The sequence below is a fragment of the Belonocnema kinseyi genome, chromosome 4 (genome assembly GCF_010883055.1).
Source record: "Belonocnema kinseyi isolate 2016_QV_RU_SX_M_011 chromosome 4, B_treatae_v1, whole genome shotgun sequence".
In the NCBI taxonomy this organism is placed as follows: domain Eukaryota; kingdom Metazoa; phylum Arthropoda; class Insecta; order Hymenoptera; family Cynipidae; genus Belonocnema; species Belonocnema kinseyi.
The window spans coordinates 37664524-37676942 of record NC_046660.1 but is presented as its reverse complement, the minus strand read 5'-3'; the positions used below and the strand labels follow the sequence as shown (position 1 = coordinate 37676942).

Sequence of the window (12419 nt, the reverse complement as noted above, 5' to 3'; positions counted from 1 at the left end):
TTCTTCCGATTCAAAATCAATTTTTTTTAGAAACTTCAACTGTTTAGACTTTATTTATTTTGTTGAAAATTCTTCTTTGCCGATAGGAATTTTATTATCTTTGTCGCAAGGTCCTCTTCAGATAGAAAACATTTGTCTTTTTAGCTCAAAAACTCAACTATTTTGATAAAAATTTATCTCTTTTAGTAAAAAATTAACTTTTTTTTGTTGAAAATTTAGTTCTTTTTTATCGAAAGTGGAACTTCTTGCTCGAAAGTTCATCTTTTTCTGGAAGAACTGTAATTTTTTTAATGCAACTGTCTAGTTGAGAATTAAACATCTGTTTTGGTTGAGGATTCAACTATTTTGTTACAAATTAATTTTTTTTAACATTTATTAATTTTAGTTCAAGGTTCATCTCGTTGGTTGAAAAACGAATTTTTTGATGAAAAATCATTCTTTTTTGTTTTGACTGAAGAATTTTTTTAGTTAGAAACTTCAATTATTTTATTGAAAATTCGTCTTTGCCGGTCGAAAATTAATTTTTTTAGAAGAAAATTTGTCTAGTTTGAAAATGGATGTTTTTTTTTTTAAATTCAGCTCTTTGGATAGATATTTTTTGTTTAAAAATGCAACTGTGTGTTAGAAAATTAATAATCTATTTTGTTGGAAATTCATTTTTTTGTTGTAAAAATGCAAATATTTGGTTAATAATTAAAAGCTTTTTTTTAAGATTCATAATTTTAGTTGAAAATGTATCTATTTCGTTGAAAATTGAATTTTTTTCGATTAAAAATGAATTTTTTAAAACTATTTGATTGAGACTACATTTATTTTATTGAAAATTTAATTATCTTGTTAGAAAGGTCATCTTTACAGGTTAAAAAATATCTTTCTGTTAAAAAATTAATCTTTTCATCATTAGAAGTAAAAAATTTGCCTTTTTAGCTTAAAAACTAAACTCATTTAATGAAAATTTATCTTTTTTGGTAGAAAATTACCCTTTTTTGGTTTAAAATTTAGTTTTTTTTTTATAGAAAGTGGAACTTTTTGGTCAAAAATTCATCTTTTTCTGGAAGAAATGTGATTTTTTAAATTCAATCGTTTGGTTGACGATTAAATATCTGTTTTGGTTGAGGATTCAAATATTTTGTTATAAAACTATTTTTTTTTTAAGATTTAGGAATGTTAGCTGGAAATTCATCTCGTTTTTTGAAAATCGAACCATTTTGATGAAAATTCGTTTTTTTCGGTTGGAAATTAATTTCTTTAATTGAAGAATTTTTTTTAGTAGAGACTTCAATTATTTGTTTAAAACTTCGTCTTTACTAGGAAAAAAATTAATCTTGTTGGTTGAAAATTGATGGTTTTTTTTGTTTTTAAAAAAACATCTCTTCATAAATATTTTTTGGTTAAAAATGCAACTTTTTGCTACAAAATTAATAATCTATTTTGATGTAGAAATTAATTTTTTTCTAGACAATTAATTTTTTTTAGTTAAAAATGCACATTTTTGGTTAATAATTAAAAGTTTTATGTTTTAAGATTCACTTGTTCTGTAAAAAATTAACTTTTTCCGTTAAAGATTCGTCTCTTTCGTTGAAAAATTGAGTTCTTTCGATTGAAAATTAGTTTTTTTTTTAAACTATTTGATTGAGACTTCGTTAATTTTGTTAAAAATTTTCTTTTTCGGTAGAAAATTAATTATCTTGGTAGAAATGTCATCTTTCCTGATTGAAAATTACCTTTCTGTTAAAAATTCGTCTTTTCAGGTTTAAAAGTAAAAAATTTCTAAAAAAATTTGCCATTTTAGCTTCAAAACTCAACTATTTTGTGAACTTTTTGATTATAAAATCTTCTTTTTCTAGATTTTTTTTTTAATTTTTGGTTGAGAATCCAACTATTTTATTAAAAATTAATTCTTTTTTGAAGATTTATGATTTTAGTTTGAAATTCAGCTCTGTAACTATTTTGTTGAAAATTCGTTTTTTTTCGGTTGAAAATTAATTTTTTTACATGATGAATTTTTTGAATAGAAACTTCAAATATTTGATTGAAACTTCATATATTCTGTTGAAAATTCGTCTCCATCGGTAGAAAAATAATTTTTTTATGTAAATTTATCTTTGGGAGAAAATTAATGTTTTTTTGTTAAAAATTCATCTGTTTTGATAGATATTCTTTAATTAAAAATGCCACTGTTTGGTTAACAATTAAAAGCATGTTGTGTTTGAAGATTCAACTATCTTGTTAAAAATTAATTTTGTAGTTGAAATTCATGATTTTAATCAGAAATTCATTTGTTACGTTGAAAATTGAACTGGTTTGTTAAAAATTTGATTTTTTCGATTGAAAATTAATTTTTTTAAATTGCAGGTATTTTTTGTTTAGAAACGTTAACTATTTGATTGAGACTTTATTTATTTTGTTGAAAAATATTCTTTTTCGGTAGAAAAGTCATATTTTTTGGTTGAAAATCAACTTCTTTTTAAAAGTTCAACTAATTACTTAAAAACTCTTTTGATGAAAATTTCTCTTATTTGTTAAAAAATTAATCTTTTTTTTTGTTTGGGCTAAAAATTCAGCTTTTTTCTCGAAAAAATTCTCTTCAGTTGAAATTGAATTATTTGTTTGAAAACGAATAATTTTTTTGTTGAAAGTTGATTTCTTTGGTAGATATATATTTTTTTGTTTTGAATATTCATCTTTTTGGTTGCAATATTAACTATTAAATTTTCCGTCGAGAATTCATCCTTTTTCTTTGAAAATTGATCTCTTTGGAAATTTAAATATTTTGTTGAAAATTCTTTCTTTTTTTAATTAATGGTTTTAAGTTTAAATTTAACTATTCTATAGTATAAAATTACTCTTCTTGGTTGTAAATTCATCTATTTGATTAAAAATTAATCTATTTTTTAGAAATTGCAATATTTTTACTTTAAAGCCTAATCATTTAGTGCGTTTTACATTTAATTAAAAATGGTACCTACATTTATTTTACTTTTTCAAATTATTCCACTATTATTCCCATATTTTCTTGAAAAATCAGACTAATCACTTTTTAGATTAGATCGGTATTTTCTTTAGTCATTTTAGATCTTGTTTGATCAACATTTATTCTATTTAAATTGTAATATTTAGAGTAGCAAATCAAATATTTTTTAAATTGGAAAGAAATATGTAAACATTTTAAAGATCTGCAGGAGCTGAGGAGAAATTTAATTCTTTGCTATTTACTAAAGAACAATATTTGTTCTTTGTCTAATATTAAAGCAAATGTTGACATAAAGGCAAATCAACATAGCTACGTCAGAAAAAAGATTAGAAATTATCTTATTAATTTTGAAGTAAATCCTTTACAAATATTGTTTTCTTTCACACTCAATTTCAATTTGAATAATCTATCATTTTATTTTAACAAGTTTATTTAATTTAATATGTTCGGTTCTTGGTGAACTCTGAAAAAATTATTCTTCATTTTTAAAAGTAGCTATATATTGTTAATATTATTTTATTAAAAATTCGTCTTTTTCTTTTGTCTGAAATTAAGTTTTTAAACTGAAAATTTAATAATCCTATTTTTGCTTGAAAATGTATCGTTTTTAGTTTAAAATTGAAACATCTGGATGAAAATTCAAGTGTTTTATTAAAAAAAATGGTAGAAAATTAATCTTTTTGGTTACAAATTTATCTTTCAGCTTGAAAATTCAACAATTTGTTTGCATTATATCAAGTACATTTTTTATTCAGATCCCATCTTTTTTTGGAATAAAAATTTAATCACATATTTGATTGAAAGTGAAACTCTTTTGGTGAAAATTAATTTTGTTGGTTAATCATTCATCATTTTAATTGAAAATTCATCTCTTAGGTTGCAAAAATCGCTTAGTTTCTTGAAAATTAAATTAGTTCCTTCGTTAGCTGAAAATTAATTTGGATACTGAAATTTTGGTTAAAAATTAGTTTTCATAAACTAAAAATGTAACTAATCCAGTTGAATATTCCCTTACTTTAGTTAACATTCATATCTTTAGTTGAATATCAATTTTTTAACTGATAATTCAGCAACAATAATAATAATTAAACTATTCTTTGCTCGAACATTATTTTATTTACTGAAAATTTAACTACTCAATTTTTGGTTAACAATTTATTTTTATTAGTTAAAAATTCATCTTTTTGGTATAAATTAATCATCGTGGTTCACAATTAATCTTTTTAGTATAAAATTTTGTTTGGAAATATAACTATTTTTTGAAAATCAGTTTCTTTTTTGGTTAAAAATTATTATAATTTTTTAATCGAAAATTTAACTATTCCAATTGAATGTTACATCATTTTAGTCAAAAATTAAATTTTTAACAGAAGATTTTAACATTTGATTTTTGATTGACAATTTATCTTTTTTTATTTTAAAATTCGTATTCTTTGGGATTATTGAATCTTTTTGTTGATAATCCAACTATTTCAATTAAATGTTTACAATTTTAGTTCCAAATTCATCAGTTTGGTTTAAAATTAATTTTTTAACTGAAGATTTAACTTCCATTTTCGGTTGGATATTGATTTTTTTCTCCTAACAAATTTAATTATTTGGTTAAAAATTTGTATTTTTTATCAAAACTTCATGTGTTTTGATGAGAAATGTTCTTTTTTGTTTGAAAATTTTTATATTTAAATACTTTGATATAAAAATTAAGTAAACATTTCAAACGTTCGATTGAGAGATTATAAAATATGTTCGTTTTTAAAATAATTGCAAATAATAAATTGATAATAAAATGCTTTTATTTGATTTAAAATCCTTTTTAAATATTATTTCAGCCTAAATTATTCCATTTTCACCCATTTAATTAATACATCTTTTATTTATAACAATTATTAATTACAAATTATTTAAACTATTGGGTTGGAAGAGAAGAAAATTTGGATTTCAATTTTCTCTTAATTGGAAGAGTGATTTTTATTGATTTTAAAGGGATGCAATTTTTTCTGAATTAGAAGAGGTCATTTTTTTTTATGTCTTAGGATTGAACTTTATTTCAATTTCGTATGAATTAGAAGATGAACATTTTTGTATTTTAAAATTTTTATAAAGGTGGAAGAGATGAAATTTTGGGTTATTATTTTTTATTTTAACTAAAAGATGCCATTTTTTCATTCTAGTATTTTTATTCAGACGAAGAAGGGAACTTTTATTATCAATCTTGTTTCTAAATTGCAAGAGAGAAATTTTGTTATTGTGTTGGAATTTTTAACATTTATATTGAATTTAAGGGAAGAATGTTATATTTAAAATTTTTTTCGAATTCGACGAGGGAAATGTTTTATTTTTCGATTTTCTTGAATTTTACGGAAGGAGGACGTGGTTTTTAATTTTTTATGAAGTGGAAAATGAATATTTTTAAAATTTTTATAGAGTTGGAAGAAATGAAATTTTGGTTATTATTTTTTGGTTTCAATTGAAAGAGGCCATTTTTTCTTTTAAGAATTTTTATTCAGTTCAAGGGTGAACTTTTTACTTTTAATCTCTTTTATGAATTAAAAGGGGGTAATTTTTTATTATTTTTGATATTTTTATTCAGTTGAAAAAATTGTAATCCTTCAATTTTGAATGTTTCTATCTTGATTAATTGATAAAAGTTTAGAATTTTCAATTTTGCAGTTGAACGGCAAAAAAACTGCTGCCTAAACAAAGTTTTTATATAATTTTCAGAATCTAAATGATATTACTGATGTAATTCCAAATAAAAAACATTTTTTAAGAAAAAATTATAACTTTAAAAAAATTAACGATGTTTTTTACAATTGAATTGTTTCTTATTATTGCTTCTTACCAATTTAAAAATAATAATTGAATTTTAATAATGATTGGCATATTGTTTGTAGGAAAATACTGTCTATGTCTCTGCTGTTTCCAATTTTATAAATAAATTTTTCTATGGATGAAATTTTTTGAACAATTTTTGTATAGAAAACATTTTTCGAACAAAAGAAGTACATTTGTAGATTATGTACTTATTTTTTTTAAAATGGAAACAGTAAAGTTGTAGGGAAGGTCTCCCCGGAAAACAAAATAATTGTCAACCAAATAGTTTATCTTTCAACAAATTACATGAATTTTTAAACAAATAGTTGGATTTTCAACTTAAAAATATGATTTTTAAACTGTAAATGTAATATTTCAATTTCAATTTTTTTTAAATTGATTTCTAAACAAAACTACAAATTTTTGACAGAATAGTAAAATCTTCAACCAAAGCCGATTAATTTTAATCAAACAGTTCCATTTTCAATAAAAAAATAAATATGTAGCAAAAGAAATGAATTTAAAAAAAAAAAAAAAAGAATTTTCAAGTAAACAATATAATTTTTTCCATCAAAACTGAAATCGTTGAATTTGAAAAAAATAGTTCAACTTTAATAATGGATGACTTATTATTTTTGGTAAAATATTTTCTACATCTTCCATTTTCAAAAATGGTAACAGTCAAGTTGAAGGGAATGTTTGCCGCAAAACAAAATAAATCATTTTTTATCCAAAAAGTTCAATTTTCAAACAAAAATATGAATTTTCAGCCAAGAAGATTAAGTTTCTAACTGAAAATTTAAATTTTAAAAAGAACATGAATTTTCAACCAAATAGTTGACTTTTCAATTAAAAAAATATTACTTTTTAACCAAAAAATAAATAAAATTTTTCCAGCACTGATGTATTTTTAAAACAAAATATGAATTTTTAACTATAAAAGATCACTTTTCCACCAAAACGAAAAAATTCAATTTTCAGTTAAAACTAATTTTCACACAAAGAAAAAATGTTCGACTAAAATAATATTACTGATTATGTAATTAAAAATTTTTTTAAATTATTTTTGATTCAAAAATTTTTAACTTGCATTTTTTTTAAACAATAATTTGTTCAAATACATTTTTTATATAATCGCTTTTTACCAGTTTTTGGTAAATAGTTAAATTTAATAATGGATCATTTTTTTTAAATCTCTCCATCTGTACGGTTTCCTTGAAAGTAAATTTTCCATGGCTAAAATCGTTGATACAATCTTTTTTATAGAAAACCTTTTTTTAAATCAATAACTATATTTGAAGATAACAATAAAAAAAGAAAAAATAAAGTGGTAAAACGAAAAAAAGAGCCGTAATTGATTAAAACTCAATCTTTTACAACAATAAAAATTATAAGAAACGATGAAAAATAAAATTCAATACTAAAACTATTGGTCAAACAATGATTTTTCATAAGTTTAAAACTTTCTAAACTAATTATAATTTTTTTCTTTCATAAAACATTACTGATAATATCATTTCCATTCTTGAAATAATATAAAACTTTTTTATCCAGAGACCCGATTTTTGGCACAACTGCCTTAATTTAACTTTTTAAATTATTATCATTATCTTATTTTTAATTTTATTATTATTATTCGACTATTGGGTATTTAAATAAAAAATGTTGAATTAGAAATTTTTAAATTTCAATGATCATTTAAATTTTGTTCAAACCAGGAAATGGCCGGAAATTTTTTTCCTCGATTAAACAGCCATCCTGAAGTTTTATTTCAGGAATAAGAAGAAACCCGTTCCAACAGGTTTGACAACCATTAACCAGGCGTACCACTCAAAGTTCAAAATGGCGGAGAAATTCAAACAGTGCTTGATTATTAAGTTAAAATTTGAATTTCGAGTATTCTACTTATTTTTTCCTCTGTATCACGGTAACATAGAAACTGAATGAAATAAATTATGAAAAATTATAGATTATTAACCTAGTAGAAAGTGTAAAAATCAAATTTTGTGATTAGTTTTCTTTTTATAATATTTTTTATTTCGAGTGTAAATGAAAGAAAAGCTGTTTAAATTCAATGTTTTCGATCAACTCCTTAGAAAGGTAATGAACCCGTTCTTCTTGGACTTTATACAGCACTGAATCGTCTGCTCCATGATGGTCTCAACAACCACAACGCGACTCCGGAGTCCAGTGAATTTCCGACGCTGAAGTTGAATCGAAGTCTGATATCGCTTATCACAGTCAGTCGCGTTTCTTCACTGGAACAGTCGACATCGTTTTAAAGTTCTAATTACGATTTTCCCCATAAAATCTTTGTTCTAATTAATTTCTTAAACCCAGAAAACTCAGCATGGCAGCCAAAAAGAATGTGTGTATTATCGGTTCCGGAAACTGGTAAGTAATTTTCGAATTTTTCTTAAAACATGTAACAATATTGGCCTTTTCCGTCTTTTGTGCCTCGTTTTCCAACAGGGAATATCGTGACATGGATATTTAATAATTGCGATTAGTTTTAATGCATCCCGAATCAATATACTTTAGTAATTTATTTACAACAACAAAAAAAAAAACATTAAAAGAGGCATTGTGTTATAGTGCGTTGAAAAAATTCGGTTCGACATTCTTGTGTTATTTTTAGACAGGATCTTTACGTGGATTCTTAAATATTTCTCTAGGAATCTGTGATTTCCTAGAGAAATTCAAAAATCCTTGAGGATGTCTGTGGATTTAAACAATTTTTAAATTGCATTTCTAAAATATATTTACAGAAATTTGAATTTTATTTGCGCTGCAAAGTATTATTTTACGAAATTAAAGTACTTTTTGAATTTTAGGAATTAAATTAATATTTGCAGGCTTCACACTCGGTCCCCTTTTACCCTCTTTTTTAGTAATTCCTCTTTTTTTCCCCAATTTTCATGACATCTATTTTTCTCATTTTTTTGCTTATAAATACGAACTAAATTTATAGAATCGAATAAGAAAATTTAACTATTTTTTATTTAAAGTTAATTATTTTCAATTGAAAAGTATATCATAGTTTTGCTTCACTTTTTTTTCTTCAAAATTCTATGTGGTTGAAATTATTTTAAATTTCAACAATTTTTGCAATCTCATCCTTTTTTAATAAAAATTCATCTTTTTGGGTTAAAAATGAACTTTTGTGTTGAAAATTCACATTTTTTGGTTAAAAATATTTATTTTGTAGAAAATTAAACTATTTTCTTAAAAAATTATCTTTTTGGGTCTAAAATTAATTTTGTCTTGAAAATTAAACGATTTTGGTAGAAAATTCGTCTTTTTAGTTGAATTCAACTTTTTTTTATTGAAAATAAAAATATTTTTTGGTTGAAATATCACGTATTGCATTTTTCTTTGATAATAATTTGGGTTAAAAATGAATATTTTGTAGAAAGTTAAACTATTTGGTTCAAAAATCATCTTTTTGGTTTTAAAATTAACTTATTTTTGAACTAAAGTAAATGGTTAAAACTAAAATCCTTTTTTTGTTAAAATATCAACTATTATAATTTTTATTAAGAATAATTTCTTTTTCTTATTTTAATTTGTTTATATGATTAAAAAGTTAATTTATTTTTCTGGAAATTCAACAATATTGTTAGAAAGTCATCCCTTTTGGTTGAAAATTCATCTGTTTTGAAAAAAGTTCGTCTTTATAAGTTAAAACTTTTTTTTGCCACAATTTAAACTATCTTCTTAAAAAATCATCTTTTTAGGGTCTGAAATGAATTTTTTTGTTTAAGGATTCAACTGCTTGGTTAAGAGTTGAAATACTTTGTCAAAATTAAATTTTTTATTAAATATTCATAATTTTAGTTAAAAATTCGTCTCTTTGATGGAACTAAACTTTTATTTAAAATTAAAAATTGTTTTGGCTAAAATATCAACTATAACATTTTTCTTTGGAAATAATTTTTCTATTTTTTGATGTTGAAAATTCATATTTTTGTGTTGAAATTTTTTTTGTAGAAAATTTAATTACTTGCTTAAAAAATAATATTCTAAAATTGATTTTTTTGTTGAAATGAAACTTTTTGGGTTTAAAAGTCAACTTTTTTCTTACAAATTCGTCTTTTTAGCTTGAAAACTGAAGTCTTTCGTTGAAAATTGCACTATATTTGAAACATTTGTCTTTTTTGCGTGAAAGTTTAAGTATTTGGTTGAAAAATCATCTTTCATGGTCAAAAATTAAGTTTTTTGTTAAAAATGTACCTTTTTCGGTTTAAAAGTCAACAGTTTTCAAAAAAATTTGACATTTTTAGTTGATATTCGAAAGATCTGTTTAAAATTAACTGTTTTGTGAACGACTTTTTTTTTAAATCAAAAGTTCAATTATTTGGTTGTAAATACGAAACTATTGTTTTATAATAATCTTTTAGTTGAAAATTCGGCCTTTTGGATTTCATTTTTGTGATTAAAAATATGCTTGTTTGTTTAAAATTCAAATTTTGTTGGTCAAAATAATTTTTTTTGTAGAAAATTTAACTATTTAGTTTAAAAAATTATATTGCTTGGGTATAAAATTGTTTTTGTTTGTTTGCAAGTGAACTGTTTGGTTGAAAAATTGTCTTTCTTAATAAAAAAAATGAATTTTTTGTTGTTGAAAGTTTACCTGTTTGGGTTTCAAAGTCAACAGTTTTATTAAAAATTCACCCTTTTTGTTTAATAATTCCACTGCTTGCTTAAAAATCATCTTCTAAAATTGATTTTTTGTTGAAATGTATCATTTTGAGTTCAAAAGTCAACTATTTTCTAACAAATTCGCATTTTTAGCTTGAAAACTGAAGTCTTTCGTTGAAAGTTGTACAATTCTGAAACATCTGTAATTTTTGCGTGAAAGTTTAACTATTTGGTTGAACAATCATATTTAATGGTTCAAAATTAACTTTTTGGTCAAAAATGTACCTTTTTGTACCTATTTTGTGGAAAATTCGGCTTTTCAGATTTAATTTATTGGTTAAAAATTTATATTTTTGAGATAAAAAGATACTTTTTCGTTGAAAAAAAAAAACACATTTTTTGGTCAAAATAAATTTTTTGTAGAAAGTTTAAGTATTTGGTTCAAAAATCATATTTTTTGGATATAAAATTATTGTTGTTTTTAATTAATTATTTAACCATCTTTTTTGGGTCTAAAATAATTTTTTTTTTTAATTCAACTTTTTGGTTAAAAATTCGAATTTTTTATTGAAAATTTAACTATTTGGTTAAAAATTCAACTTTTGGTTAAAAAAATAACTATTTTAGTAAAAATTTATTTTTTTGCTAAAAAGTTTAACTATTTTTTTAAAAAGCCATCTTTCTTGGTTGAAAGTTACCTTTCTTGTTGAATATTTATATTTTAATTTGAATGCTCCACTTTTTTGTTAATTATTCATCTCTTAATATTCAAGATTAAAGGAGTCTTGTAAGCACGCTTCAGAAAAAAATAATTCAAGTTAAAATTGTTTATTCAACAGTAGTTATTCATGAGTTTAATTTTTGCTATCTATTTAGGGAAAAGTTACAAATCTTATTTAATCCTAATGATCAAGGCCTGATTTTATTCTTCGAAGGATTCTCTAAATTTGTATTTGGGTGGATTTTATTTTTAAAAATTAATTTAGAAATCATACTATTATTATTGTTAAAAACAATGACAGTTTAAATTTTAATTAACACCGCCCAAATAGAATTGTAAAGAATCCTTCAAAGAATAAAATGAGGCCTTGATCATTAGCTTCCGTCAAGATTTCCAGAAATCAATAATAGATTTATTTTTGTCAATTTTATCAATCATTTTCAAAATTGGCGACTTTTGAGAGTGATTGTATGTAATGTACATCCTTAAGGGTTTTATATTTAATCCAATATGGTACCTAATTAATTTTATATAAAAGAATTTATTGCCCTATTTTCGTGAAAAATCACCCTAGTTTCCCGGTTTTGAGAGCATTTGGGTCTTTGAAGTCTAAGTATTTTTAATTCAAAAAGTGATATATTAAATTGAATCGACTTTTTAAAATTGCTTGTCAAATTACATTAATTTAAAACAAATTAATTGAATGAATGCCACACTGGAATAAAATATGGAAATTAAAATGAGAAATTTCACTTTCGTCTTTTCTCAAATCGATTTGTCATTAAATTGCCTTCCTCTTCGGCTTATATTTCAATAATTTCAAAAATAGAATAAAAACATTTAAAATCATATCCAAGTATTTAAAATCAATACCTATTTTTAGTTCAACAAACATAATTATTTTCAATAATTCTCTTCTATAAATAAAAGAACGATGGATGAAATAATAGATACAAGAATTATTTCATAATTATAGGGGTTCGGCGATTGCGAAAATCGTTGGAGCAAATGCCAAAGAATTGGATTCCTTCGAAGACCGAGTTACCATGTATGTTTATGAAGAAATGATCGAAGGGAAAAAATTAACTGAAATCATCAATGAAACGCACGAAAATGTAAAATATCTTCCAGGTCACAAAATTCCCGAGAATGTGGTAAGTACATTAGATTTCTCTGATAATTCTCGTATTGATTGTTTCGACTAGAATATTATTTTTTCAAGTCATCAACGAACAATTGGAATTTGGATTTAAGTCCATCCAAATCTTT

The 12419-nt window shown here is 23.0% G+C and overlaps 1 protein-coding gene across 1 annotated transcript in view; it reads left to right on the top strand.

The window, feature by feature from the left end:
- The first annotated feature begins 7962 nt into the window (after positions 1 to 7962).
- The window catches only part of LOC117171863 (glycerol-3-phosphate dehydrogenase [NAD(+)], cytoplasmic-like), a 30602-nt gene continuing 26145 nt past the window's right edge, over positions 7963 to 12419 (top strand). Inside the window, exons 1-2 of the mRNA XM_033359501.1 lie at positions 7963 to 8182; positions 12127 to 12304. Of these exons, the coding sequence (XP_033215392.1) occupies positions 8139 to 8182; positions 12127 to 12304 (222 nt within the window). The 5' untranslated portion in view covers positions 7963 to 8138. The remainder of the gene's footprint in view (positions 8183 to 12126; positions 12305 to 12419) is intronic.